The sequence below is a fragment of the Pollicipes pollicipes genome, unplaced genomic scaffold, assembly GCF_011947565.3.
Source record: "Pollicipes pollicipes isolate AB1234 unplaced genomic scaffold, Ppol_2.1 Scaffold_4740;HRSCAF=5597_pilon_pilon_pilon, whole genome shotgun sequence".
Taxonomy (NCBI): domain Eukaryota; kingdom Metazoa; phylum Arthropoda; class Thecostraca; order Pollicipedomorpha; family Pollicipedidae; genus Pollicipes; species Pollicipes pollicipes.
This window is the reverse complement of record NW_023596545.1, coordinates 2,566,617-2,594,465: the sequence shown is the minus strand read 5'-3', so window position 1 is coordinate 2,594,465 and position 27,849 is coordinate 2,566,617. Positions and strand designations below refer to the sequence as shown.

Genomic DNA, 27,849 nt, shown 5'->3' with positions numbered 1-27,849 from the left:
CATAATTGTCTTTAGTGCGTAAGCTAGTGTCCATCAAAGAATCCTGACGTCTCAAGGTCACCCTTGAAGGTAAAATTCCAATGTAGAATGGGAGTTTCCCGTCATCTGATCCTGTAGTGGTCTCGATTGGAGCAGATTTTTGGGTCGGATGCTAGTTTATGTGTTCAGTGGATATTCTGACGCTTGGAAATCCGAAATTGGTCCGTTTTGGGTGATATGAAGTTTCCTATTATTTGAACTTGTATTCGACCTTGAATTTCACGTTATATTGAAATGCAGGCATCAGATTCGACGTTTTTGCATCGCATTTGACCACCTGATGCCTCTTAATCGAAGCTGGAAATCGTCGCAAAATAAATCGCTTACCTCATGGACGTGGGGAGCCTCGCTAGTGGGCTCGGGAGTGGACATTGGACGTATATCTAGCAATAGTCTGAGTTTGTTCCGAAACGGGACGTTTTGCGCTACACATCGGGAAAACAGACCGTGCTTTGTCGAGCAGCTCCAACCTTCACGAAGGAGAGCTTACTAGTGTCCCACTGAGTGACGCCGCTTTCAATCGCAGCGCCGAATACGTTTCGCTGGCGCTCCTAGGTGCAGGATCGCAGCATCCTGAACATGCTCCATGCGAGGAGCATTTCGAAGTTGGTCGTTCTGTGATCTGACTGACCTCCGGAAATAGAAGCAAGGCAGGCCTTCAAGTTGCACTGGGAGATTATTTCAGTCATGCTTTACGTTGAAATCATGCCGGACATGTTTCCCGTGGTTTTCAATGATATGATGATTGATGAATTTCCTGATCCGTTCCATTTTATGATAATTACAATTCCACATCCAGAACTCAAGGCATCAAATATCATCACCTCGCAGTCATATGTCGCACGCTGGAAACCCGATATGTTTTCTGGCAAGGCTGGGATCGGGCACTTAATAGAGTTTCGTTCTTGCTTTGCCTCTGGGCTTCTGACGCTTACCTGGATTTGCTTGGGAACATGTAGCAATGCGGAGGGCGGATAAATTGAGGTTCCGATACCTGTTCAGTACCGTTCGCCAATGCTGTGGCAAGCGCTGAGAACGCTCAGGCTTGCGACGGATTGGTTGATGCAACAAACGCACTAATGTACGGCACGATGCGGTACGAAACGGGCTAGCGTACCTCCCAGATGGAAAAATGCATTGACCTGATGGTTTATACCCAGCTGCCTGTGTTACGTAAAACGCAATATAAAATCGCATAACCGTGAGAATCCTCTGAGGAGCACGTCACAGCGCTCGAGGGAAATACCAGCAGCGACCAAGACAAGTATTCACCGAGAGGCGTTGGCATCCAGGCAGCATACAAAAACAGAGAGCCCGCCCTGCTGGAACGCGCGGTGTCAAGTAACGACACCACGAGGGAACCACGTCACATCCCATTGACCGCGAAAATTGTCCATCTGTCCAACGCGACGGGCCGCGCCGCCCGGCCGAACGGTGGGGTCCTCGGACCGGCACCGGCATGGCGGGCTGGTCTGCGGGTCTGGGACCACGTCACGCCAGACCCGGACCTACATGAGCCGGCAGCGGGCCGATCAATGTAACGTTGTTATTCTTTGCTTTACAGGGAACAAGCGTTATGTGTAACACGTAGCCTGCAGCAGCTCTGATAGGCTACTGCTTTTTCGGGGCATCCCCCATTGAGCAGCCGAACACATACTCCCGTGCAGAACGCTCCAGCCAGCTGCTACCCAGCATCGGCGTCCCCAGGCTCCACTTGTCACGGGGAGCCAATGTTGTACTTGTTCTCATACGTCCAAACGTTACATGGCCGGTGGCGGATTAAGGAAGGTCCGTGCGACAGAGGCGCATGTGGACAACAGACTGTGTCCTGGGAAAGCAATCTCGAATCGTTAAAATGGTTTAAGTTCCAACTGGTGACACACATTTAGAACATTATGTATTAGGGACTCTGGGCAGGGCCAAGCAAGATGATTAGCACGAAGAGGTCAACATTGTTAACACTAGCTTAAGTCGTTCACCAGTTTATCTTCACGGCATGAAGGAGGGCAGTTACGGCGGAGACTACCATTTGAGACTGGGTTGCGGGGAGGGGAGGGGGGGGGGGGGGCGGTTATTTTTTTTACCAGTGAACTCCAGTCCCGTTGACAGGATCTACGCACTACGAACAGAATAACGCACCCCATCAAACGCTTACAGGCGCAGTGCTTATCAACGAGCCATCCGGGCAGGTTTGCCCTGGTGCCTTTCTCTTTAAGAAAGTAACTCTTTCAGCTACGCACTGGGCATGTTCACTCGGCTCTCCACTAGTTTTAATAGCCAAAATAGTTCCTCCATCGCCAAATTCTGGCATTATATTCAGCTGTTTTGTGGTGAAAACTGCCCATGAGCCTAACGGGGGCGTGGGCGAGTCCCATGAGCCCCTCCCCTTGTGTGCGCAGCTGACGTCATGGTTACGCGCCAAACGTCACCATCCGTTTTGGTTTCATCCAACTGGAAGCTGCAGCAGTGTGTACTGTTCAGCGAACCGACCCGATGAAACTGGTGGTCATGTCTCGCCGTGTAGTGCGGCGCAGCATGTGATGCAGCACTGGAGCTATGTGACAGTCGTACGGTACAACCGCCGTCCTTAGTCCTACCCACCACTTGCTGCCGCCACATCTAGGTCAACATGTTGCACCTTGGCATGATCACTCACAACACAGCTCCCGAACATAAATATCATTGCGCGAGATAAAACAAGTACTAACACTTTAAGCACAATTTTAAAAGCGGCTAACAGACAACCGACGGACGGATGAGCCAATAGCGAACGAGTGATCGTCTCCCTCGCTCCGGCACGCCCCATAAAGGAACTCAATTCGCCTGCTTCGCAATTTCGTGGCTATTGTGTGGTTGGGACACCTTTGTTTGAGCCACTTACGCAAGTCCCCTTTCACGAACGCTACGGTTCAGCAGGCTCCACCTCGGACAAAATGCAGCGCCAGAGGTCACGCATGTATTCACAAACAGACGCGGTTGTTGTACCGACGGAACACGTGCGCCCAGGCACGCCGCCTCCGCACAGCACTGCGCTCAAGCGGAAAGATGTGGAGCTCGAGCCCAGGAAAACACAGGTAAATTACGGACAGCAACGTATTGCCTGCCACGTAACTAGGTTTCAGTCGTATGGAGGTTGTTAACGTCTAGTGATCTATGACAACAGCTTTCTTGTAATCGGCTGCCATGCCTTTAAGTTACTCGCCTACAGTCATATCCTCGCAGCACGGGTGTAGCTTCCTCTTAGCTGAGGGCTACCGCCCTCCCAACTTTGAGAAGCTGATCTAGTCCGGGGAGAAACCCTTCTAAAGGGTATTGTGTAGTTACGGTTAGCATTTGCCGCTCACATCCACAACTGATTACGTGAAACCACGCCCCTGCCTCACAGATTCCGCGTGTCACATTTGTTTTCCAAACTCGGTGTAAATACCAAATATGAACCGCGGCACACGTCCGGGCCCCCTAATACACGTATGCCGTGAAATTTACGATAAGGGACGCCGGCACCGTGCCGCACCGGACCAGCCCCGGAACACTTCCGCGTCCCGGGAGCCGGTGCTGGAGTTCCGCGCCGCGCCGACCAAACAGGCGGGGTTGCCGCAGCGCAGTGTATTTGGCCGGATCAGACCGGCCCGGGCGACAGTCCGGCCCGCGCCGCGCACACGTCTCACGTACACTTGTCCGCACTGACCGGGCACAGGGGCGGGCACGAGCCACGCGCCGGCGGGAGGAAATCAGCTGCTGTTACACGATCGGCGCCCGTGCAGAATAAAACACCAGCACTTTTCACGCGATGTAAAACCATAACAAGTCAGAATTTCAGGGTCATTCTTCTTCCGTTCGGTAGAGGTCAGCTGGACCCGCCCCTGGCCGGGCCCGGCGGCGTCCGCTCACCCATAAACCCGCTGCCGGCCGGGGGCGGCCGCCGGCGAGCACTCTAAATCAGCGCGGCGACACGGCGGCGGCGCCCGCCATCCGGTCTCTACTGCTCCTTGGGCCGGTAGAAGAGCTTACGCGACTTGATGACGCTCCACTTGTGCCTCTTCATGTAGTACGAGATGCTGATCAGCACCGAGAAGATCATCAGCGTCTGTGGGGAAGGAGGGAGGGGGGGGGGGGGGGTGTTAGCGGCCCGACGCGATAGGTGTATGGGGAAGGAGGGGAGGGGGGGGGGGGTTAGCGGCCCGGCACGATAGGTGTGTGGGGAAGGAGGGAAGGGGGGGGGGGGGGGGGGGGGTTAGCGGCCCGGCGCGATAGGTGTGTGGGGAAGGAGGAGAGGGGGTTAGCGGCCCGACGCGATAGGTGTGTGGGGAAGAAGGGAAGGGGGGCTAGCGGCCCGGCGCGATAGGTGTGTGGGGAAGGAGGGGAGGGGGCTAGCGGCCCGGCGCGATAGGTGTTGTGGGAAGGAGGAGAGGGGGTTAGCGGCCCGACGCGATAGGTGTGTGGGGAAGAAGGGAAGGGGGGCTAGCGGCCCGGCGCGATAGATGTGTGGGGAAGGAGGGGGAGGGGGCTAGCGGCCCGGCGCGAGGAGTGACGGCGCGGGGGGAGCATCTGGACAGAGCCGCACAGAGCAGCGCGGACGGGCCACAAAACACGGACAGCGGCAGGGGTTCACCTGCCCACAGGCCTGATTCGGTGCCGCGGAGGCGAACGCGCCTCGAACTGGCCACATGCGGCACCAAATCACCAAAACGAGCGTTTGGGGGTTGGCGGTCCAGGCCGAAGGGCATCCAGGACGGCGGCCACGGAAGACGGCACGTGAAAGGCGCCGGCCACCGATACCACTCTGACAGACACTGACTGGTGGGTGTGCGACGCCTCGCCGACACCGGCCGCGCTCGCAGGCGGCCCGCCGGCGGCTCCACGGAGCCCGGCGGCAGCAGACGCCGCCGCCGCCGCCGCCGCCGCCATCGCCGCCACTCACCTTGATGATCATCTTCTTCCTGGTGTCGTGCTCCGGCTCGGCGGTCCACTTCAGGAAGCTGCAGACGTCCTTGGCCAGCTGGCTCTGCGTGGCCGGCGTGCCGTCCTCGTACTCGATGATCTGCCGACGAGACCGTCCATCGTGTCCAGTGCCCTGTCGCTCGCTCCTCTCACAGACCAGCAACTCGCAATCGAGGCGAGGCAGTTGGATCTCCGCCGCATGGAGTCTTTCACACCACTCGGTCCACACCGGCTGAGGCGGCCGGCAGCGACCCGTCCGGTTTACAGCGGATGCAGCAGCCGTCATGATCCTGGCTGAGAGTGTACGGGTCGATACGAAACCCAACGATCGCGCTATGCGTGATTCAAGGTAAGACGACCAGATCGCGGCCCAGGCGCGGACGCGGGAGGCCAGGCCCGTGGCTTCCCGCCGCAGGCCGGTACCAATGGCGACGGTGCCCAGGCTACACAACAAACCGACACCGACCTCGTCGCACGGAGAGTAACGCCCCATCGATGCGCGCACTGCACCAGCCCCGGGGAACCGCGATCGCTGAATTGCCTGCCGATCCGCGCAACTACCGTCTTTACCGCCACGGTACACCGCTGGAGCCAGTTACGAACTCCCTTAGCAATTCCTTTGTGCATTTTCGTCCATATCCCAACGGCTCCACGACTTTCGTTTCACCAACACCCGTTCGTAAACTGCAGATCGGTTGTTTTCCGCACACAAACTCACGCTGACAACGGACCAGGAGCCACAGGCCTCTCTTTCCCTTTGCGGGCGCTTACCTCGTTGTAGAGCGCCTGGGCCATGCTGATGGCGCCGCCCGGGAAGTACGGGTTGTAGTACTGGCCGTCCTGCAGCTTGACGCCGGCCGGCGGCTCGCAGTAGCCGGTCAGCAGATGGAACAGGTAGTCCTGAGGGCGGCCGGCGGTCGCGTCACGGCGCCGGGTCAAGGCGGCCGGGGCGGCGCGGTCCGCATACGACGGCAGCCCGCGTCCGCAGACGGCGCTGCGCTGGCTCAGGGGCACGGCCAGGGGGTGGGAGTCGCTGCGACAGCCACGGCAGCCCACGTCCGCAGACGGCGCCGCGCTAGCTCAGGGGCACGGCCAGGGGGTGGGAGTCACTGCGACAGCCACGGCAGCCCGCGTCCGTAGACGGCGCCGCGCCGGCTCAGGGGCACGGCCAGGGGGTGTGCAGGCCAAACTCAGCGGAGTCGCTGCGACAGCCACGGCAGCCCGAGTCCGTAGACGGCGCCGCGCCGGCTCAGGGGCACGGCCAGGGGGTGGGAGTCACTGCGACAGCCACGGCAGCCCGCGTCCGTAGACGGCGCCGCGCCGGCCCAGGGGCACGGCCAGGGGGTGTGCAGGCCAAACTCAGCGGAGACGCTGCAGCGATGCGCCAAAGCCGCGCTCAGGTTGCCACTGCTCACGTCGAAGAGCCATCAGTAAAATGACGTTCAAATATGAATTACGGTTAACAATGCCGCCCAGCCGAAGCCGCGGCAGAGCCGCCAGCACAGGAGGCCGGGGCAGCCGGCAGGCCTCGCCGACTGGTCGGCAATCGCGAACCCCATCCCTCCAAGGCCCTCTTGCAGCGAATACCCCCAGGCCGGGTCGGGTGGGCAGTGCGCATGGTACCGGCGATGTGGGCCAGGGGGCCTGAGTAGGTCAAGCCAGGTCGGGTAACACGATTGGCGGTGCTATCCTCCACACTGCGTCAGGTGCCTTCGACACAGGTCAGGTCAGGAGCGCTGCTAACCATCGCCGCGGTCCACCGGCCACATGGCTATGTCGCAGGTCAGGTCCGAAACATGGTAGTGCAGTGACCTCTTCGCCACGCCATGTTCTCGTGAAAATCAGTCACGTCGGATGGATGGACGGCCAGACCAATCACACCACTGACCTCTCCGCCGTGTCGGGCGCTGGTGATGTAGGTCAGGTCGGGCGGCAGAGCGCCGTTGTTGGCCGCACGCGCCGCCTCGTCGTTGGGGTACGGCCGGGGGAAGTAGTCGGACAGCTTGCCCGGCCGCTCGAACATCTCGCCCTGGTCGTTCGGCCCGTCGGTGACCTGACGGCAAGGCCCGGGTTAGCCACCATCGCCATCCCGCGCGCAGAAACTTCAGTCTGATGACTGTCAGACGCGTCTACATTTCAAGCACTGCTTAACTGGCATGCTGATCCCCATAATAGCCCACAAACGGCTTTAAGTTTGGACGCTGCATGGGAGATGGTTTGTTTCCTCTTGTCAATGGCCAAGGCGAGGAAACCCGCATTTTCCCGCGTTCCGCGCACAAATACAAACACGGCCTTATCTATTGCGCCGCAGGGCCACTACCACGGCCACGAGGCTGGAGCAGTAGCCACGCGACAGAGCCGGCCGGGCCCGACAGGCGTCACCGGCCCGACCGGCCGTCGCCAGCCCGACCGGCCGCCACCGGCCCAACAGGCCGTCACCGGCCCGACAGGCGGTCACCAGCCCGACCGGCGTCACCGGCCCGACCGGCGGTCACCAGCCCGACCGGCGTCACCAGCCCGACAGGCGTCACCAGCCCGACAGGCGTCGCCGGCCCGACCGGCCGTCGCCGGCCCGACCGGCCGTCACCGGCCCGACCGGCCGTCACCGGCCCGACCGGCCGTCCCCGGCCCGACCCACCATGACCTCCTCGGCCTGCGCCTTGGCCTCCTCCTCGGTGTGGGTGACGCCGATCAGGTTGCGGTATGCCACGTACTGCAGGCTGTGGCACGCGGCGCACACCTGCTTGTACACCTCGTAGCCGCGCCGAACGCTGCGGAAGGGCACGCGGCGCCGTCAGGCCGGCAGAACGCCGCCGCGGGCGCGCCGGGAAGCACTGCACGTAGTACGGTGGGACGCGTGGGAACGAGCGCAGTGTGCAGAAGCGCGTCAAAGCCGGGTGTTGCCACCGCGTGCTCGTTCGGCACAATGCAACGAATCCAATATATGCAGGGTATCAGCCCGTGGTGATCTGCACACACAGGCTGTATCCGCGCTGCAAACAAGGTTCTTCCGACACAGAACCGGCACCAGGTTGCCACAGTGGCCACCGCCGCCATACGGTCGTGGGGCGGCAGCAGCGGATGAGATGGCGACTTGCCTGGCGTGGTCGAGGGAGGAGATGATGCCGTTGTGAGTCCAGGGCAGCTGCTGCGGGTGCAGCTGCACGGAGGCCTTCACGGACTGGTTCAGCGCGAAGCCCACCGCGGCAGCGCCACCTACTGCGACCCCAAGCGCCGCCACCGCCACCTGACGGAACACATTCGAACTAAGCGAGGCGGCGCGAGGCCCGGCATCAGGGTTTTATGGCGCTGGTTCCAGATGGGGTGCCACAGGGGCCAATCCATTCAATTCCTTAGCAAAACATCATAAACGCAAAATATTGCTTCCTAGTCGACTAGAATTAGTGACATCTCAGGTCTCGGCACGCTTTCTGCAGGTCTGGCCGTCATATATATTCTGGCTGCCTCACTGCAGCACACCATCAAACTGCCGACCAGGCGACACCAGAAGGAACTGTGAAATTAGAGAACATCGCATTTTAAACCTCACCCTGATAGGAAGAGGGATTCAATGCGACCCTCCTGATGTTTTTCTAGAAAAACCCTCCCGCAGCTTGTGCAAATCACGCCCAAATTTTCGGTAGCCTCCGGGGTATCTACTGCGCGCATTTTGAAACTAAAAACGTGTTCTCAGCTTTTAGTTTCGGAGCATACGTCGGAGGTTTTTCAGGAAAACTACGCGGTGATCTACGACCTGAGCGGCCGTGCGCGCGGTAACGGACGATGCCGCAGTACGCGCGCTGCGGTCCCACATTCTTACACTAACGGAGCCATAAATCAAATCTATGCTCAAAACATACAAAAATATACACCAATGTACTCAGAACTGAACAAGGAATACGCCTGTTTAAATTTTGTAACGCCACGAGGCATGGCTTTGTATGCATGATGTTGTAAAGGTAAGAAGTGCGATTTTTACGAGTAGTTGGCCTTTGGCCAAATATAACGGGCAATTAATGACTCCACAACATACAAATAGTACCAATTGCGAGATCTCCTTGACACCAATCTTCTCTCCATTGTTCCGTCGTGTCTTCCGCTGGGCTTGATGGTCATTACTTTGGAAACACCAAGGAGGGGGGAGGGATCGCACCGTACCCCTTCCCCCATCAGTTCGCGCCACGAAAAACGGGGAATCAAGGCAAGGGTCAAGGCACATAATCAAAGTACGTATTTTTTGAAAGGCCCCTAAAGTTTTTATCATGTTACCGACAAATGCCTGTCTAACATCCTTTAAGTGTTCTGGACAATACTGTTGACCTCAGGAATAACATTTGAAGGTCATGTGCATGTCAAGCATGCTGATAAAATGATAATTTGACTTATCCAGACTATTGACAGAGTCTTAAAAACATAAATACTAATGTAGCTGTCAAACACATCAGCATATGATGTTCACACAATGATACAATCATAAAAGCATAAATACTAATGTAGCTGCAGCTGTAAACACATCAGCATACAATGTTCATACAAATAAAATCATAAAAACATAAATACCAATGTATCGATTTTATACATCAGCACATGATGTTTGAGCAGTCATAACCAGGTCAACAAGCATTCTATCCAAAGGAGACAATGCAAATCAAGCAAAATCCTGGCATCCCCACCTTTTTTGTCTTGCTGGCATTGGCAGCAGTGGACAGGCCTGCAACAGGCTGTGGAAAGAAGAGACAATGCAAGTCAGTACTTACCATATGCATACATGTCACTACCTGCAATACCTGGCTGTATGTTTCCAGTGGTAGAATCAGCACAAAAATACTGTACCATGCACAAACATGCAGGAAAATGGAGGGTTTAGTACAGGAGGATTCCAGAACTTTGGCTTGACAGGGTCTATGATAAACAATTCATACTTGCATAGCCATTTGTATTTTAATCCAGGTATACAAATTTCAGCAAATGTTGGAGAGCTTGGGAGCCAACTATACATTGCCATACATGGAAGGGGAGGGGACTACGATGGAGCACAACCAGAACATGGCACAAGGAGTGGGTCTTTAAATGGCATGACACAATGCTGCCATGTGCTTGCAAATCATGGTACAATCTTTGGAAAATTATTGTAAAATCTCAAAGACAGAAACCATTGCCATATTTTATGAGAAGTGGCATGCCTGTTGTTTCTGACATATCTCTAGTCCAAAAAGGAAACAAATGAAAGATAGTTTTGCACATCATGTTTACCACAGGAGTGGGGGTATAGCCAATGGGGAATTGCAGGGTGTTGATTGCTGATCTGGGCATAAAACATGACACATAACAAATAAGAGGTAATGGAACAATTTCAGATAGCTGATGGTAATTTTGAGTGACTTTTTTGACTTCCCCTTCATAAGAGAGCAAAACACAGCATGCCATATAGAGCTTGTATAACTTTGAACAACTTTTTATCTGATTATTTATTGGTTTGTGATCAGACCAAAATAAAATTGGGTTTAACTGTTTTCCTTTATCTTATAAACAATTGATACAAAAATTTGTCAGTGAAAGCTCCATATCCAGAGATCAGGCAGAGTTGAAAAAGTACTTATGCATAAAGATATGATGTGGTGACAATCTATAAAGGCAAGGAAGGTCCACTAACCAAATATGCCACAATCATCTGTACTGCACCATCATTATCTTGATCTCTGCCCTATCATCCTGCCAGGTCCTGCACCTGCCTGCTCATGCAGCCTCCGTCACTAGAGATTCCATCAATTAAATCATCTCCCTGTCAATATGCAGGCACAAGACTTTTACTCTCCCCAGTTTTGACTGAATGTACTTACAAGGAACCAGCCCCAAAAATGCATGCCAACTAGACCAGTAGTCAGCACTGCAGCTCCAAAGCAATGGGCTAATTCGCATTGCGGAAGGCTCAATGCAATTTACACCTGCTGCAAATTATTTGGGAACACACAAAAGTAAAGCAAAAATTAATGTTAAAAAGTGTGATTCTGCCCAATATTGAACACTGATGGGGATAATAAGTAGAAAGTAGATGAAAACTAGATTATTTGAAAACTCATGGATAGTACCCCACACCTGCCACCATCACCAGACCACTGGCCCCTGCCCCAAGCACATCAGGTCACTGCTCCAATTGGGCAGGATCAAACCCACTCAAGGAACTTATTAACTGCCAGTCTGCAAAAGATGGTCAACAAGATGTTTCGCATAGCTCCAATCATAGCTGTGGGAGCAGGCCTCCAAGATTTTCTTGGCCATCCTATTTGCACTTACTAACTGATAGCACCATCTGTTTCTCTCATAGAGGGCAAGGTCACACTGAATTTACTATTCAATATTTTGTGATAAACCATAATATTACCCAACTTTGCAGCATGCACAAATCCATGCGTATTTCAGTGTCAACAATAATCTAACAGCTCCTAACTCACCACTCATTGGTCTCCAGTTGTTTATGACTAGTTCACCTGATCAGCACAAGTGGCAGAACCAGGAGCAAACAAAATGTTTGACTTGATTTTTTTGCTCAGGCCCCTTAATTAAGTTTATGGATCTCTGACTAGGTGCATTATATATGCAGCAGCATCTAGTCATGCAGCATAAGATTGCAGCAATACAGAAAACTATAATACATTACAATAAATGTAGCACATTTAGCCCTTGGGCTACCTTTGCCTTCATCAATTGACACCTCTTTTTCATAAGCAGCAGTGCCTTTTCCTGCTCCACTCAATGTTTGCCTCAGGTCAACACCTAGCCAATGGTACCATGGGCTGCCCCAAAACAATGTGAACTGACCCAATCATCAAACTCTTACCTAACATTCAACTTCTTGCTCCAACCCTGCCAATAGATCTCATGGAAGTCTGCCATGTTTTGCAAACTGACAAACATCAACTGCTCTTCCAAGTTTTAAAGACTGGGGGTTATGTAACAAAACTAGCCTGAACAGGCAAGGTGAAATAAGAATGATATTGCAATTGTGCAAAAGAACATCACTTATTCAAATACCATGCATTTGTGCATCCATGGCATGTTTTGGCAATGTGATAAATAACGGTGTTATGGCCACAACTGGTTGCAAAACACAATGACATTCCTGACATAAAATAAGATGATGATACAGACGGCAGATGCAGACATAAGTTGACAAACAACATGAAAAATAGGCTCTGGGAGGGTTTAACATTTCTGACGGGTTAATGCCAAGATCTGGTCGGTGTGCCATTTCGTTCGTACCGGCCATATCAACACATTATATAACAAACTGCAGATAAACAGATTTGCCATAACTTTGGCGCAGAACAAACTACCAACATACCTGCTTAACGAGCCCAGTTTGGGTCAGTCCAAGCAGCTTGGATTTGGCCATAAGCCTCACGGAAGATGCCATACTGTCCAGCTGCCGCCCGCAGGCCCAGATGTAGCAAAAATAACTGCTAGCAACCCACGGGATGCAGTACCTCTTCCACCCGCCTCCTGCGCAAAGATCCCCACCACTTCGCTCTCGCCGGATAGAGGGGGAAAATTCTGATATCCAATCGACAAATGACAATGCATGTAAATCACCCTGGTTTATGTTATCTATATCATCTGAAAGAAGATCAAAATAATGAAAATTGGAATCCAATGCAAAGCTAATTTAATCAAAATATGTAGTAAAGATCTTCTTCTTTTCGAATATGTTTTGCGATATAAAGAGTTTGTGAAAAAGCTATGACAGTCTTTTATGTTATTACGTATACAATCATTGTTTAAAACAATTTGTCCCATAGGTCAAAATGATTTATAACTTCACAGAAATATCGATCAAAATCGATGTTGTTATCGGTTTGCATGACCTCGTCACTTTATTGGTTGCGTTATGGCGTGTTGGCGTGGAGGGCCGGTTTTCGTCGCGGATATTTAGTCTATTGTCCTGTCATCATAGGTTTTTTCGGACAGTGCACTCATTAGATTGTTCTGAATTAGGGGTCTCAAAATGTCGGATTTTCCGTACCTGGGGAACAGGATCAGTCTCATTTCCAGCTCCCAGATCCGGTATGAGGGTATTCTGTACACAATTGACACCGTCCAGGGTACGGTCACCCTAGCGCAAGGTGAGTCGTGTTTTAGTTTTCTATCGTGCGTTCACGGATTCTCCACTTTAATTGGTGCTAAATGTTTAATTTAAGTGCGGGTTGGATGCCATTTGAATTGTGGGACGATGCTGGTACAAAGCATTTCCAACGGTTGCCAGAACATAAAGAATCGCCTCTTGGTTAAAGTTTGGTGTGTTGGTGTGTGTGGTACAGACCAGACATGTCTGGATTGTGCCAAATGTCTGGTGTTGTTTTTTGGAACTTGTGTAGCCTGTAGAAAAGTTGCCTTTTGCTGTTGTTTTGCCTTTGCTGTTGTCATGGACTCAATGAAAGTTAGGTTGGTCTGGTAGCAGCTTAGTTGGAGCACCATTGCACACAAGATTGAATGCCATCTGCACCATACATAAGTGGAATGTGAATGCTTCAAGTCCTCTTTTTGTCACATCTGGTGTTTGTGCACAGTATTTAGTGGTAACCAATTAATAAGTGCAAATTAGATGAAACCCCTGCCCCTGGTTATGAAATAGCAGACCCTTCTCCATGCAGAGAAGAGGCTGACAGAATTGGGACAGGATCAGACCTGCCTCAAATGTCAAGTTAGCTGGTCTGGCATTTCTTGCAGACTGCTGCATTGGGGCACAGGTGTTCAGCTGAGGTAGAGATCAAGCAAACTAACACACACACACATATATACAAACACACACACACACACATACACACACATATATATATATATATATATATATGGTATATATATATATATATAGTATATATGTATATATATGTATATATATGTACATATATAATGAAGTAGTGCAGTGTTTGAAATTATAAAAAGTTTCCTGGTAGCAGAGTACAAATGCAATGGAATAATACAAGTGGAGTATAAAATACTGAGTGCCATGGGTTATTACAATTTTATTAAGTTTCCCTTTGAGAGATAACAGTACAATGAGTGGAACTCAACAAAAGTGCCACTTTTCATATGTAGCACTTCATGTAAAAACACTGAGTGAAATGAGACATTAGTATTAAACATGGCACACTGAAAGAAATGTCTCATGCTCTGTACTATGAAACACAGGTGTATATGTATGGGTTTGCAATTTATGACAGGCTGTGCATATGCACCCTCCAAAAAGGCAGATGGTTGCACACCAGGCATATACACCCTCCAACATGGAGGGTGGCTACGCACCTGGCTTATAGGCCATCCAACATGGATGTTGGCTGTGGTATACACGGCCGGAGAAAAATGTTACTAAAAAAATGCAAATGAACACTGCCACCTACCTGTGATCCACCATGATCACACTACTCATGCTCCACCATGGTCACGCTACGCACCTCTACCAGCTAACTGGTTTAAAAATGGCTCAACATTCATGCCCTCCACCTCCTGGATAACACACCAGGCCGGCACACCCCAAATCGTAGAAACAGGCAGCACTCTCGACCGATTGCCGAGCCAACGCAAGCACAATGCCTGACAGACCCGTCCGGGCCGGCCAAGAGGGATCCGGCCAAGAGGGATCGGAGTCGGTCACTCCGCTGACTCCGGTGGATAATACAATGTACTTGTTGAATTTGATGTGCTTTAACCCATATCATTGCAAAATGTGATAATTTATGCTTGCAATTCATTGATGTTTTGTCTATATACCCTTCTCCCTAATTTGCGGGGCCAAAGTTATGGGCTCATGTTACTCTGGTGTCCTGGTGTTTTTGTCTGAGTGAGATGGCTGTCTCCTAACAGTTTTTTGGCTATTGACATGAACATTTTTCAACTAATGGGTGTTTTTGTAAAGCCTGAATTACCCGGGTTTAAGTTCACATCCTTAAGTGACAAATTTAACTTGGCTTAAATCTCCAGCTGCCGTAACATTTTTTGTACTCTGAATACCAGGGAGTGGCGAAAAATTCCAATCACATGGCAGTTCCGGATGAGTACCAATAAGCCATTCGTCATAATCGGAATGCCCATCTCTATATAGCTTCCCTCCAAATGTTAACATGGCTGTTCAAGGCATGAGCGTGAGCAGAATATATATGCTCATGACAAATCAGTCATGAGGAGGCGAATCATTAAGATCAGTTGGAGAGTTTTGCTATGTTCAACACCCAACCTGAGCTGGGAGGCAGGTGCAAGTCGCTGAATAGTTCAGACGTTTCTGACGCTGAATTGCGAGTGATTCTCTAATTGTCATTGCCATGACACAGTGGTGGCGCGTGAGCAGCCGGCCGTCTGTAGCAGGTTCTTAGTTGTGTTTTTCTTTCACTGTTCATTGCATCCTTGGCAATTAATGCGGATTGTCGTCAGTGGTAGGTTAAGTCATGTTCAAGTCTGAGTTGGTCGGCGTAGGAACTGAGAGTTGTGCTAATCTACAGACCGGTGCGATTCTGCTACTCGTTTTTCATTTTCCCGGTAAGCAGCGAGTCTCAAGCTGTTGCACCTTCTGGTTTAATTTTGTCCTGAAACAGGGAAATACAATGAGTTTTTCCAAACACTTTCTTGCATCATGATGGAGTACAAAATATGTCATTTTACCTAGTCACAATCCTGGAGTACAAAATCTCCTGGTATACATTATACTGGGAAAGATCAAGTTTTCCAACACTGAAGTAGTGGTCATTCATAATAAACAGCTCAAAAGCCAAGTGTGCTGCATTTGTGTTAAATGTGCTGTGGGTGTTCATTGCTTTCATTATCCCAGCTTTCCATATTTAGGGCTGGTAATATCTCCCCCTATGGAGAGATACACTAATAAATTTGAAAAGCTCTGACATAAATCTTGCACAAGGATGAAGCATTTTGCTTCTGCCAGGTTCCACTGTGTGCTTCTGAATTGGTAAATGGGCCTAAAGCTGCACACCATGTGATTGGCATCAGTGTGGTGATGCTGAAACTGTAATTTTGTCCATATTGCAAAATGTTGGATAGTAAATTCAATGTGATTTGGTGATTGAATCAGTGTGATTTGATCAATTCAATCTGACTTGGCTGTAGCAGCTGTAAGGGTTATTCGTGATCAGTAAGTGCAAATACGATTGTCAGGAAAATTTTTGAGAGTCTCCCAGACATCAAGTGACTGGCCACTGCTCCAACCACAGAAGTGTGCTGCCCTAAATGCCTTATGGGCTGGTTGCCAACCCTTGATGGATTGGCAGATGCCTGCAGCATTGAATGGGTCAATGGGGATAGACTTCTGTCAGATTGAATGGGTCAACAGGGGTAGACTTCTGGCAGATTAGTTGGCAATTGGAGACCTTGAAGTCCCATTGAGATTGCCTATTGTACACAAGGTCTATGTTGTCTATGTTGAAAAGTACAACATTCAGACAGATTGGCTTTTATCATTCTAGCATAATAAGTGTTAATATAACAGTGTGCATGATGGTGGTGATAATGTTATTGCAGTTAAAAGGTTTTCTATCATCAAATGTGAAACACAAATACTTGATGCTAGCAAAGGAACAGGCTTCCACAGGTCCATCAGACCTAACATGCCTTTGCCACAACCCAACCAGTGTTCTTCCTGGAGGCTGCTGGCAGATCTTCATTAGTAATGCTGGTGTGGTGCTAGCTCGCAGTCTATCCACTGGACTGGGTACTTGCATGACATTCCTAGCAACACCTACATGGCTTACATGGTTGGCTTTGCCCACATCACATTCTGAATCTGGAGCATGTGTGCACCAAACTCAGACCTTACCAACTAGTGCTGAATTTTGAACTGACTAACCTTGCCATATTTCATTATAGTGATGAGCAGGGTTAAAAGCCAAATGACCTGTTGATCAGTCTCTCCTGTTCAGATAACAGGAAGTCTCATTTTTGTATGTAAGACAGGCACAGACAGACAGGCACAGACAGACACAGACATGGACAGACGCAGACAAGACATGGACATGGTCATACACAGGCATGGACAGACACAGGCATGGACAGACACAGGCATGGACATGCAGACACATAGACATGCAGACATGCAGACACAGACTGACAGACACAGGCCGACAGACACAGATAGACAGATGCAGATAGATGGACACAGATAGATGGACACAGATAGACGGACACAGATAGACGGACACAGATAGACGGACACAGATAGACGGACACAGACAGGTGGACACAGAAGGTGGACACAGATAGGTGGACACAGATAGGTGGACACAGATAGGTGGACACAGATAAACGGACACAGATAGGTGGACACAGATAAACGGACACAGATGGACGGACACAGATGGACGATGGACGGACACAGATGGCGATGGACGGACACAGATGGACGGACACAGATGAACGGACACGGATGGACGGACACGGATAGACAGACACGGATAGATGGACGCGGATAGAAGGACACATATAGATGAGGCAGACACAGACACAGACAAGGATAGACGGACACAGATAGACAGAACTATAGGCGGACACATAGGCGGACACATAGGCGGACACAGATAGGCGGACACAGATAGGCGGACACAGCTAGACGGACACAGATAGACAGCATTGTAATGTCAATATCACTCCTCAAAGATGGCTACGATAATTTGAATCATGCTGGTGCTGTTCAAGTAAGATTAGGTTACCCAGAAAATTAGCCATACATTATGTAATTATTTGATCCAGAAGAAAACAAGACAAGTAAACTTACATCATCAACGGCACAGCCACATTATTCGCGCCCAAATTTTCGGACATGACAGTACCTAAATTATTAGATGTAGATATGTGATGAACAATGGTCTGAGCGTCACATTGTGTGCATAGATGTTTAATTAAACTTTATGCATCACAGCTTGTCAACAATTAATTGGTCATGAGTAAGCAACACATCCTGATGACTGTAGTGCTGAAACATGTTATAGCTTCACACATGCAAATCGGGTTGCGTGCTGAAGCACCTTAAAGCATTTGACCGCTTTGCATTAACACCCAGGTAGGCTAGTAGACTGTGGGTTTCTTGTCTGGATTGCTTTGTCGCGCTTACACCAGTGCGCCTGTTTCCAGTCCGTTCATTCGGTACCGAAGATCGGCCGACTGAACGACCTGTAGCTGAGAGAGATGAGATCTATGACTTCATCGTGTTCCGTGGCTCCGACATCAAGGACATCAAGCTCTGCAATGTCCAAGTCCAGAAGACCTATGATGACCCGGCAATTGTTGAGGTGAGGCTCCCTGGCTTCTGATGAAGTCGGAACCTGCCAATGGTGTTCTGATTGGGTTTTCCCTGCGCCAAATTTCTCTTGGGCGGCCGATGGCGTGGCGCCGGAGCAAACGGTCGCTCTGAATCTAAGAAGCCAGCCTGCAGCTGTCAAAGCATGGCGAACTGGGAAGCTCTGACCGTTCTCTGCGTGTGGCGTGTCGGCGCTCCCTTCGCCGTCGCCGCCGTGCCTGCTGACCCGACCGTCGGCGTCACGGCTGCCGCCAGATGGGGTCGTCGACCAGCTCGGGCGGCGCGCCGGGCGGCCCGCTGGCGGCCGGCGGCCGGCTCTCGCAGCCGCCGCCGTTCGGCGCGGCCGCCGGCCCGGCCGGCGCCGGGTTCGGCCTGAACGGGGCGGCGGCCGCCGGCGGGGCCGTCAGCAGGCTGCCGGCGGCGGCGGCGGCGCCCGGCGGCCCGCTGTCCGCCGCCGCCGCACCTTCCAGTGAGTCCGCGCTCGTCTCCGGCGGCGGCATCATGGACTATGCGGCGCCCGCCCAGCCGGCAGGTACTGAGCACCGTCCGCCGCCGCCGCCGTCGCCGTTCGCTCGTGGCAGCGTAGTTGTGCTTTTTGTTTGCGGCAGTGTAGTCGTGCTTTTCGTTTAGTTCTCGTGTTCGGAGCTGTTTTAAATGGTAGCCAAACTTTTCAGTCTGGTTGCATGAAGTTTGCTGCAGCCATCAGGGTTTTATTGCACTGGTGTCCGTTGGTGGAAAGTCTGCACCTTTGTTGCCTAAGCCATTGGGAACCTGTAGCTCGCTTTATTCGTGCACAGCTCTGTGTTCGTGATGAGATTGGTTGCGCCTGGCTTGTTTACGTGCATTGTTTCATGCGTCAAATCGACTTTCTTGGCCTTTGTTCAAGGTCATTGCTAATGCTGTAAGGCGTTTGGGGGATAGGTGTACTAACTTGGGTCAAAGCATGTCACAGGTGATGTGTATATTGAGTTTCTATCTGCAAAACAGCTGATCATCAAGTCATCAAGTCACTCCAGTGACCCCACAAGGAAGCTAGTTTCATGTATGAAAGTATTCATTACACACACGTCTCTGCCTAGTCACTGCTTGCGCGAAGGGCGGACCTCGGCGTCGACTGGGCCGGTGACGGCGCGTGACGCGCTTGTCTGTGCTTCAGCCGACCTGCTGACGGGCTCGTCGCGGGTCGACCACGCCGTCGCGCCGCTCCCCGACCATCGACCAGGGCGTGCAGACCCAGCAGGACCGGCAGCACCGGCACCGCGACGGGTGAGAGGCGCCGCCGCCGCCGCCGCCGCCCGGCGTCCCGCGCGGGCACTGGCAGCCGCTCGCACCGGTCGTAGTGTGATGTGCGCGTGAGGTTTGCTAAGGGAATGGCACGCGCTTTGTCATGACCCTTTTATAGAGCGCCACCGACTGCATAGGCCAAATAAGTGCTCGGGGGCCACGGAGCAAGCGAGATTCGCTGTCTAGCTCCCTAGGTGGGAGACCAAGGCACTAACTGCTAGACAACTACGCCCCTGTGGTTGTGGTGTGGATCTTTTCGGGTTTACTTCGGGATCTGGGCGAGTTTGCCTTTAGAGATGGTCATGTAGGATGTGTCGCGTGCAGGGTCGGTGTGTGGCGATCCCTAAGTGAAGCCCGTTTTGATTATGGCTGGGTGCAAGGGCGCTGGTCCAAAGCCATAGTATCGCCGCAGTTAGCACACACGTACTGCCATACCCACAAAACTTTGGGTAACTGGTGCCGTAGCATTTGTCTGAGCGTTGGTGCGGCGGTGGTGTGCTCGTCCGCGGTCCCCGCCGCTCCGCCCCTCGCGGACGACTGACGCGGCCCCCTTGCCGCCCGCCGGCGCAGCCAGCGCGGTGGCTACCACAGCTACCAGCGGGGCGGCGGTGGCGGAGGCGGCGGCGGGTACCGCACGCAGCGCGGCGGACGGCGCGGCGGCCGCGGCCAGAGCCGGGGCACCTTCCAGGTCAGCGCGCGCCCCATAAAGTTCGACGGCGACTTCGACTTCGAGGAGGCCAACAAGAAGTTCGAGGAGCTGGCCGCCCAGCTCGCCAAGACGAAGATCAGTAAGTGCGGCGTGGGCGGTGGGGTGGGCTTCAGGTGGAGGGGCTCCGGCTCGCGGTTTATGGTTAACTTAAAGATGTACGACTGCCGCGGCGATGTACGCTGTGGAAAGGTGGTTTCAGGGCTTACCGTTAGGTGGCATCTGGAGCCTGTATAGTGGCCGCGATGGCCGCTGTACAGGCTTCGGCGCGCTGTGCCGACGCTGCGCATGCGCCCGGTGCGCGCCGTGCTGACGTCTGGCCCGGTGCCGCAGCCACCCCGGCTGGCGCTGATGAGAACGGCGAGGCCGGCGAGGCCGGCGCCGAGGAGGAGCCGGAGGAGGGCGAGGTGCCCGACCAGGCTGAGGAGCCGGTCGTCTTCTACAACAAAACCAAGTCGTTTTTCGACAACATCAGCTGCGATGCCATCGAGAAGGCCAGAGAGTGAGTACGCTGCTGTGATGTCTGAGTGCGAGTTTTAAGGTTACGGACTGACGCCAGTCGTAGCGGCTCTCACAGCGACAGCCACACCCCCGCGGCCTAGCAATCAGCCGTAAAGAATAACGGGTACCAAATCCTGCGCAGCCAGTCACACTGCAAGGCGGAGTGTTTGTTTTGAGTGGAACTATCTTTTTGGTATAAATATTACAGAGAAGATCGTTTAGATAAAATGACTGTCGCACCTAGATTGACGTGGAGTTTGCGTTGTCGTGGACTTCCCACACCAAATTGTTGGTCTACTTCCAGTCTATGCCAACTTAAAAAACGTTGCTCCACCCACGTTGCAAACGTTGTGATGTTCGTCATCTTGCTTTCCGCTTTGCCGAACTGTTCGCAAGCTTATCAACAAGCCGACGAACTCGAGCAAACCGTCCACAGGCCCACAAGCTCACCCACAGAGCGTTATCTGGGATACCAGATCAGTGTGGTCTGTGTGGAGCCTGGGCGGCAGTGCCCGCTCACGCCCGCGCCTTGCTGTAGCCGTCGCGTCTGTCGGTCCGTGACCCCGCCGCTGGGCATGATGTTTGACATCCTTGCACGCCAAAGCGGCGCCTCCCCGCGCCGGCTGCCGCCTGCGCGGCGCGGGCGCGGGTGGAGGCGCCGCCTGTCGACACCCCGGCCGCCCGTCCGCGGGCGGGCGCTGACCCAACCCCAGCCGAGCGCCGCCCACCGTCCGGCCGCGGCCCGCGCTCACCGGCCGCCCCTGCCCGGCAGCAACCGGCAGCGCCGCCAGGACTGGCAGAAGGAGCGCAAGCAGAACCTGGAGACGTTCGGCGTGGAGGGCACGCGCCGGCCGTACCGGCGCGGCGGCTACGGGCGCGGCTACTATAACAACCGCGGCGGCGGCGGCGGCGGCGGCGGCGGCGGCGGCTACTACGGCAACCGCGGCGGCGGAGGCTACTATAACAACCGTGGTGGCGGCTACTACAACAACCGGGGCGGTTACCGGGGATACTACAACAACTACAACCGGGGGTCAGTGCCCGACGGCCCCGGCGCTCGAGCGGGGATGCAGTGTTATCGGACACCGTTTGGGCTCTTGTCATGAACTGATTTCACCGCTACCTTTTTCGGCTTTGCTTGCTTGTGCTTCACGGTTTATTTTGTTCCGCCGCCTGCAAGCCGTCGAACGTCAGGCAGCTGTAATCCTTCCAGGGGGGGGGGGGGGGGGATGTTGCACATTGATGCTGGTCCCTGCATCAGTGTGCGGTGTCCATCTGCGGGACACACCGTTGCCAGCCGGGCTGTGAGAGGCGCCAGCGGCGCGAGCCAACGCGGCGCCTGACCGTGCTGACTGATCGCAGGTACAACAGCCGGCGGGGTGGCGGCGGTGGCGACGGCTCGTACCAGCGCGGCGGCCGCTCTGAGCGGGGCCAGGAGGCCAGCAGCTGGCCGAGCGCCGAGCCACGCTCGGAGGCCGTGCAGAACTAGGCGGCGCCGGCGCCCCCGGCCGGCGCGCGCCAACGTTACAGTGCAAAGGTGCGCTGCGGCGGGGCTCAGCCCGATCGGCAGACGGTGAATGAGTGAGGGAGTGCGCGGAGGAGCGGGCCGGCGCGGACTGGCGCCCGCGGCAGTGAGGCGGAGGCCGCCGTCCGAGCGGGCGCGGGACGAAACCGAAGAATCGTGACTGAAGGAACACTATGGCGCGGATCCGATCGTAAAGCGGCGGTGGCGGTGCGATGCGGACGGCGGCGGCGGCAGGACGGCAGCAGCAGCAGGACGGACGGAGGGGCGCGGCGCTGGAGTCCCCCGTGGCAAGACCCGGGCCGGCGGCCGGGCGGCTCGCGGCGCCCCCGTCGGCGGGGGCGACGCGCCGGCCGGCCGGCCGCGCGGCTCCGCTCCCGCGAGGCCTGGTGGGAGCGTCACGTGGGCAGAGGCAGTCAAGGCCAGCCAGACAGGAAACTGGCGGCGGCGGCGCCACCGGCGCGCGCCGCCGCCCTTCAAAATACTCTGTGCTGTTTGCATTTCGACACGCGTCTATTGGCGGAGCGGTGGGTGGCGACGGAACAGGTCATATTTTGTACCCCACTTTTTGAATAAACCAGCACAGAAGTTCTGCGGTTGTCTTCGCCATCCGTCAATCTGAGAGAGGGCGTTCTGGGACGTTTTCAGGCTGGTGATGCGATCGGGCGTTGGGCGCAATGGCTGATGGGCAGCTCGTGCCACCGGCTATACAGCGCTGTTATGAAAAGGAGTGGCAAGAGAGAGTGGCAAGAGGTATAACTTACACAGACGTTGGATTGGATGGGGATTGTTTTGCAGGCAGTTCGGAGGTTATTTCTAAGGAATCTGTTTGGTTTCGTGGTATTGATGACGTGTGTGCAAGCGTGATGGCGGTTGATTTGTACCAGCATTCGTCATGAGAAAACGACCTGATTTCGTTGCTGATTTTCTTCTTTGAATTTGCTCAGAGCTCAGCAGAAAGCCGAAGAAAAGTTACTCAGCCATAAGCCTGCTTGCCCCATTCATGCCCCGTGCGGCACTTGGGATGCGCACCGAAAGACCATCGCATTCATGAACAGTTACGTTTGTCTGCGGGATGCTGCGTTGGTGGACGGGGGAGGCACTCTCCTCACCGGCTGTGGCGACTGGAACGTTCTCAGTCGTCTCCCAGGGTAACCACAGCTGCAGCAGCAATTCATTCAAGCTGGCGTGATGTGAAAATGCATTTGGGAGCGTTCTCCCCACACACGCCATCAAAAGGCGTCCAGGAGCCCCGCGGGTACGGGGAGCGTGCAGGACCTCCTCAGGCAGGGCTTGAAGTCTGACTCTCGCTCGCCAGGCTCACAGCGCGGCCCCTGCACGCAGTGTCGGTAGCGCGCCTTCTGCCCGGGGCCGCAGGTGACTGAACAGGGCCCCCAGAGGCCCCAGGGGCTCCAGGTGGGGCGCCGCTCGCTCTCCTCGAACACAAGCGCGCCGCGCTCAGTCACCTCGAACGGGTCGCGCTCGGCGCCGGAGATCACGCGCACCGGCAGCAGTGGACTCTCCTCGCTCTCCAGCACGTCCTCCGGGTCCAGGGTCATCATGTCGGGCAGGTCAGGCGCGATCCGGATCTTGTCCAGCACGCGTCGCGTGCCAGGCGCGCTGCGCCGCCGCCGCGCTCGCGCAGAGCCCGTGCCATAGGTGGCAGCACCGGACCCTGAGGGAATGGCATATGTGGCAGCGGCCCGGTGCCGTGATGATGTCGTAGGTGGCGCTGGAATCGCCGCTCGGGTTGCGAACAGCACGCCCGATGGTGTCGACCCCCAAGTTGTCCACATCGGTGGCGGTCACGTCCAGCCGGTCTGCTGTGGTAGCCTGGACCGGCGCGCTGCGCTTCCGCAGCGACGCCGCCATGACCGCTATGCCGTGCATATCAATGTCGATAGGCTCGCGTAGCTCTTTCTTGATCGAGTTGTGTCGCTTGACGCCGCCCGTCTGGAAGCTGTTAATCAGCTCTTGCGAGTAGTTTTCCTGTGACATGAAGTCCGTCAGCTGCTTCATGTCCGTCCTCGCCGCGTCCCTCCTGCGGCGCGTTTTCGAGATGGACTTGTCCTCGATGAGCTCCAACAGGTCCTTCCCGGGGCGGGGCAGTGACGGCCGCGTGTTCTCCCTCGCCGCCAGCTGGCGCACCTCCTCCAGCGTGCCCTCGTCGCCCTCAGCGGCCTCGCCGTACGTCACCATGCCGCGCAGCACGTCCTGCAGGCGCTGGTCGGCCGTTTGCGCCGTCCGGTCCGGCTGCTCGGGCCGCTCGGTGGTGGACGACGGCTCCGGCTCGGGAGGCTCCGGCTCCTCCGCCAGCACCTGGTCCAGCGCCGGCAGGTCCGCGCGCAGGTGGCGCAAGAAGTAAAAGCGGTCTCGGGTGGAGAGGGGTACGCCGCGGCGCTGGGGGGCCTCAGGTGCGGCTCTGTGCCTGGGGCGGCTCATGCGAGGCCGGTCCCGGAGTCCAGTGCCAGTCCTGGACGGCTTGTTTGGAGGTGGTCCCGCTGTGAGCCATGTAGTCCTGCTGCGTGGACGGTTGCTATCCAACTTCACAACGATACGCAAGGGATCCGACGCTGAGGCTTCAGTATCTTTTACGCCAGAGCCGAAGATGTACTCCAGCATTTTTCTGTAGTAGAGGTTGTCCAGCTTGCTAGCGTCATCTGCAAACGCCAATGAGTTCTTCAGAACGCAACGCAAATGATGCCTGACGCAGAGCTCGTGCCCGAAAAGCAGCGACAGTTAAATCAATACGCATCTTTATATGCTACTGCCTGTCTGCGGAATGAATTCTACGGTCCCGACCTTGTTAAGTGGCTCATCTAAGAAACCAACCGTACAGGGTTTGATTCTCCGCAGGGTTTAGGTCCCGTTAGTCCCCGCACAGGGTTTAAACTTTAATTTGCTACACGTTTATTGTCAAGCGTCGAAGGGACTATGCATAATATATCCAGGAGCTATGCGGTCTTTCATTAAGCATTGTACTGGTCTTTTATGCCCGGTTAGTTCTTAGATTTCTTATTGGATGGTTCATGAATTTGACGTCAGTTGGCCTTAGCTAAACTCTAGGCGGTCTTAACATGACATTTTTTGCGTCTAGGATGCTTTTTCCCACAGTTGCATGTAAAGAGATAAATAAGCCTGAAGCATCTTATGACAGAGAACAAAAAGCGTATCGTTCTTGCAGGCTGCTTGCGGACCAGCTATAAACGGTGACCCGGTCTGACCTGACCGTTGCGGAGGAACAAAAATGGTAGGAATGAGCTCCCAACAGTCTGAACGCTTAAGTCTGCTCTCTCAATATCGTCTTGACATATGAGCGTATGTTTTAACTACGTCTATCTGAACCATTTCGTTTCCTTTCGTGGCATCTGGTGATCTCACAATTGACCTCAGGTCAAAAATTGGGCATGTATTCTTCATAATTCGACGAGACCCCCACAACAGTATCTTTGTTTTTCTCGTATCACGTCTGGAAATTGGAGATCCCAGGGGGCAGTCAACTTCCCACCCCGGCCGCGGTTGTCTCAGACCCCCGGCCGGGCGCGGGTAAACATTCACTCCGCGCCCGTTAGCACAATAAGACTGCGGCTGCGAAAGTTTAGTGTGCATCTAATACTCGCGAAACAGCTGCAGTCCCATGCCTCAAAAGGAAGCGAGAGGGTAAACGAACGTGCCAAAGTTGCCTAGTAAACTTGGAAACATGTGCACCGTACCCAAACTATCCAAAAGACCCGTGTCAGTGCAGCGGGGATAGCAGCCGCCAGGTTGGAAGCGGCCACCCCCGAACGCTAGGAGGGCGGTCGAGACAGTTCCAAGACGCATCAAGATATGCATCGCCGGCCGCGGTGTCCATGTTGAACATGAGCTGAAGTGATGTTCAGTAATGGAATGATGAGCACGGCTTCACAGGCTTTTCTACACGGCACTCATTCGTCGTATGTTTTGTTTTGACGTGAAGTATCACCGATAATTGAAATTATTTTCGAAGAACGTGCACGTTTGACTTAAAATCCCAATAAACTTTGCTTCCCAGGAGTGGGTAAAATTTTTCATTTGGGGAAGGGCGGGGGCTCCAACTCCAACTTGGGCTTCAGCCCCCCAACTTTGAGAAGAAACTGTGCCAAAACTGGCGAGAAAAAAAATCGGTTCATTTTGGGGTAGGTTGCGCTGTTCTTCACTGGTTATGCCCCCTAACTTACTCTGAGTGGTCATACCCCTTTTCACAGGTGATATATCTTCCATACATGTGTCGTGAACATTTCTTTAAGATCATGCCGCGTGTAAAATTTACCTAACGAAAGCCCTTCGCAAATTTGTCAGAGGTCGCTGTGCTAATAAGGAGTAGGAAATGCCAGCATTGACAAGAGTGCGCGAAATAAAGTAAATAAAAAAAGACAAAGAAAAATGCAAGAATAACTATAACTATAACTAACTTACAGTCAGCCCGTTTCTTTTCGTTCGCATACAAATGACGCAAGATCAAAATTATAGAGCATGCTGATATTGGTAATAGTTTTACCACGCACAACAAATGCTGCAGATGCGTAGACTTTGCTAGTGTTAATACAAAAGTAGATACCAACCTCTTATTGACATAGATATTTTGTGCCTGTCGGCTGGTATTTTTCATAGATAGTCAAATGGGTCGCATCGATCACAAGCGTCAAATGGTGAGGAACATCGCTCGCTACCTACACTGGTCATTGTCGGTACACAGAACACGGCATGGCCCAAGCGACCAGTACTAACCATTGTCAGGCAGCTGAGAAGAGTTTGATAAGTAGTCAGCCACCTTCCAAATGTCGCTGTCATCTAGATGCTGCACTGGTGTATGCAGAAGTTTCGGTAGGTTGCTCCGACCATGCACTCTTCGGGGATGACGTGAAGAGGTGCGAACGCCCCTGAACACCAGGACGGTCAGAAACACCACCTGAATAACAAGGCGTGCCTTCGCCTCTAGCATAGGAGACCATGGACGAGTTAAAGCCCGTCATACACGTTGTTGTCTGCGCGGGCCTGCCAGCTTTCTGATATGCCAGCGCAGTAGAAAGTCGCCAGGAGTATTGTTTGGGGACGGAATGATAATCAATATCGCCACTAGCAAAAGCACGTCACAAAACTCCCCAAAAGCTGCGCATGTGTTTACATATACCGTATTCGATTATTTCCGAGATGCGAAAACTGCATTCACACAATGATCTGCGTCCCAACACATCCATGACCATTTTCTAGCGGCATTTGCCGCTTTACTGTTTATGGCACCTCCGGAACGAAGTCTCTTTTTCTTATTATGTTTTATCGGAAAAATACTCGGTATCGTCTAGTTTGTATGTCTTATTATGACTTGGACTCACGTGACAGACAGTGCTCGCCGAGAAGAAATAGCTCTAAGACAATGGTTATTAGAAAAATATGTGGGCCGAACTATGTCCATAACAAAGGCACATAACCAAAAGTCAAACAGTTGAGTCACCTTAAGGCAGCACTCCGCATACCAGACATTAGTGACAGAATTAGCAGGACACTAGCTCCACTCAACATTAAAGTGGCACACAGCTCCAGACC

At 53.5% G+C, this 27,849-nt stretch overlaps 3 protein-coding genes across 3 annotated transcripts; 1 reads left to right on the top strand and 2 right to left on the bottom strand.

Moving 5' to 3' along the window:
* Positions 1-2,981: 2,981 nt before the first annotated feature.
* On the bottom strand, positions 2,982-12,501 carry LOC119098755 (cytochrome c1, heme protein, mitochondrial). The gene is made up of 8 exons (XM_037221780.1): positions 12,323-12,501; positions 9,654-9,701; positions 8,079-8,227; positions 7,619-7,751; positions 6,869-7,033; positions 5,752-5,880; positions 4,961-5,080; positions 2,982-4,126 (listed from the first exon to the last, which is right to left on the bottom strand). Exons 1-8 carry the CDS (start codon positions 12,392-12,394, stop codon positions 4,019-4,021), a joined length of 924 nt encoding a protein of 307 aa, XP_037077675.1. The 5' UTR covers positions 12,395-12,501; the 3' UTR covers positions 2,982-4,018.
* A 366-nt stretch (positions 12,502-12,867) lies between these two features.
* On the top strand, positions 12,868-22,316 carry LOC119098875 (protein LSM14 homolog B). Its single transcript, XM_037221919.1, has 8 exons — positions 12,868-13,100; positions 18,106-18,263; positions 18,527-18,565; positions 19,452-19,537; positions 20,126-20,343; positions 20,595-20,763; positions 21,535-21,795; positions 22,125-22,316. Exons 1-8 carry the CDS (start codon positions 12,983-12,985, stop codon positions 22,249-22,251), a joined length of 1,176 nt encoding a protein of 391 aa, XP_037077814.1. The 5' UTR covers positions 12,868-12,982; the 3' UTR covers positions 22,252-22,316.
* A 1,200-nt stretch (positions 22,317-23,516) lies between these two features.
* Positions 23,517-27,139, bottom strand: LOC119098874 (uncharacterized). Its single transcript, XM_037221918.1, has 3 exons — positions 27,034-27,139; positions 23,954-24,944; positions 23,517-23,904 (listed from the first exon to the last, which is right to left on the bottom strand). Exons 2-3 carry the CDS (start codon positions 24,904-24,906, stop codon positions 23,517-23,519), a joined length of 1,341 nt encoding a protein of 446 aa, XP_037077813.1. The 5' UTR covers positions 24,907-24,944; positions 27,034-27,139.
* Between the last annotated feature and the right edge of the window lie 710 nt (positions 27,140-27,849).

Excerpts from the sequence above, each read along its gene's own strand:
- LOC119098755 (XM_037221780.1), bottom strand. The coding sequence starts at position 12,394 with ATGGCATCTTCCGTGAGGCTTATGGCCAAATCCAAGCTGCTTGGACTG. Across the intron at positions 9,702-12,322 it reads AAACTGGGCTCGTTAAGCAG|CCTGTTGCAGGCCTGTCCAC; the intron begins GTATGTTGGTAG and ends TTCTTTCCACAG. Across the intron at positions 7,752-8,078 it reads TCCTCCCTCGACCACGCCAG|CGTTCGGCGCGGCTACGAGG; the intron begins GCAAGTCGCCAT and ends GCCCTTCCGCAG.
- LOC119098875 (XM_037221919.1), top strand. The coding sequence starts at position 12,983 with ATGTCGGATTTTCCGTACCTGGGGAACAGGATCAGTCTCATTTCCAGC. Across the intron at positions 18,566-19,451 it reads CGGGCGGCGCGCCGGGCGGC|GGGTCGACCACGCCGTCGCG; the intron begins CCGCTGGCGGCC and ends CGGGCTCGTCGC. Across the intron at positions 19,538-20,125 it reads CAGCACCGGCACCGCGACGG|CCAGCGCGGTGGCTACCACA; the intron begins GTGAGAGGCGCC and ends CCGCCGGCGCAG.
- LOC119098874 (XM_037221918.1), bottom strand. The coding sequence starts at position 24,906 with ATGCTGGAGTACATCTTCGGCTCTGGCGTAAAAGATACTGAAGCCTCA. Across the intron at positions 23,905-23,953 it reads TGCCATTCCCTCAGGGTCCG|CGCGCCTGGCACGCGACGCG; the intron begins GTGCTGCCACCT and ends GCGGCGGCGCAG.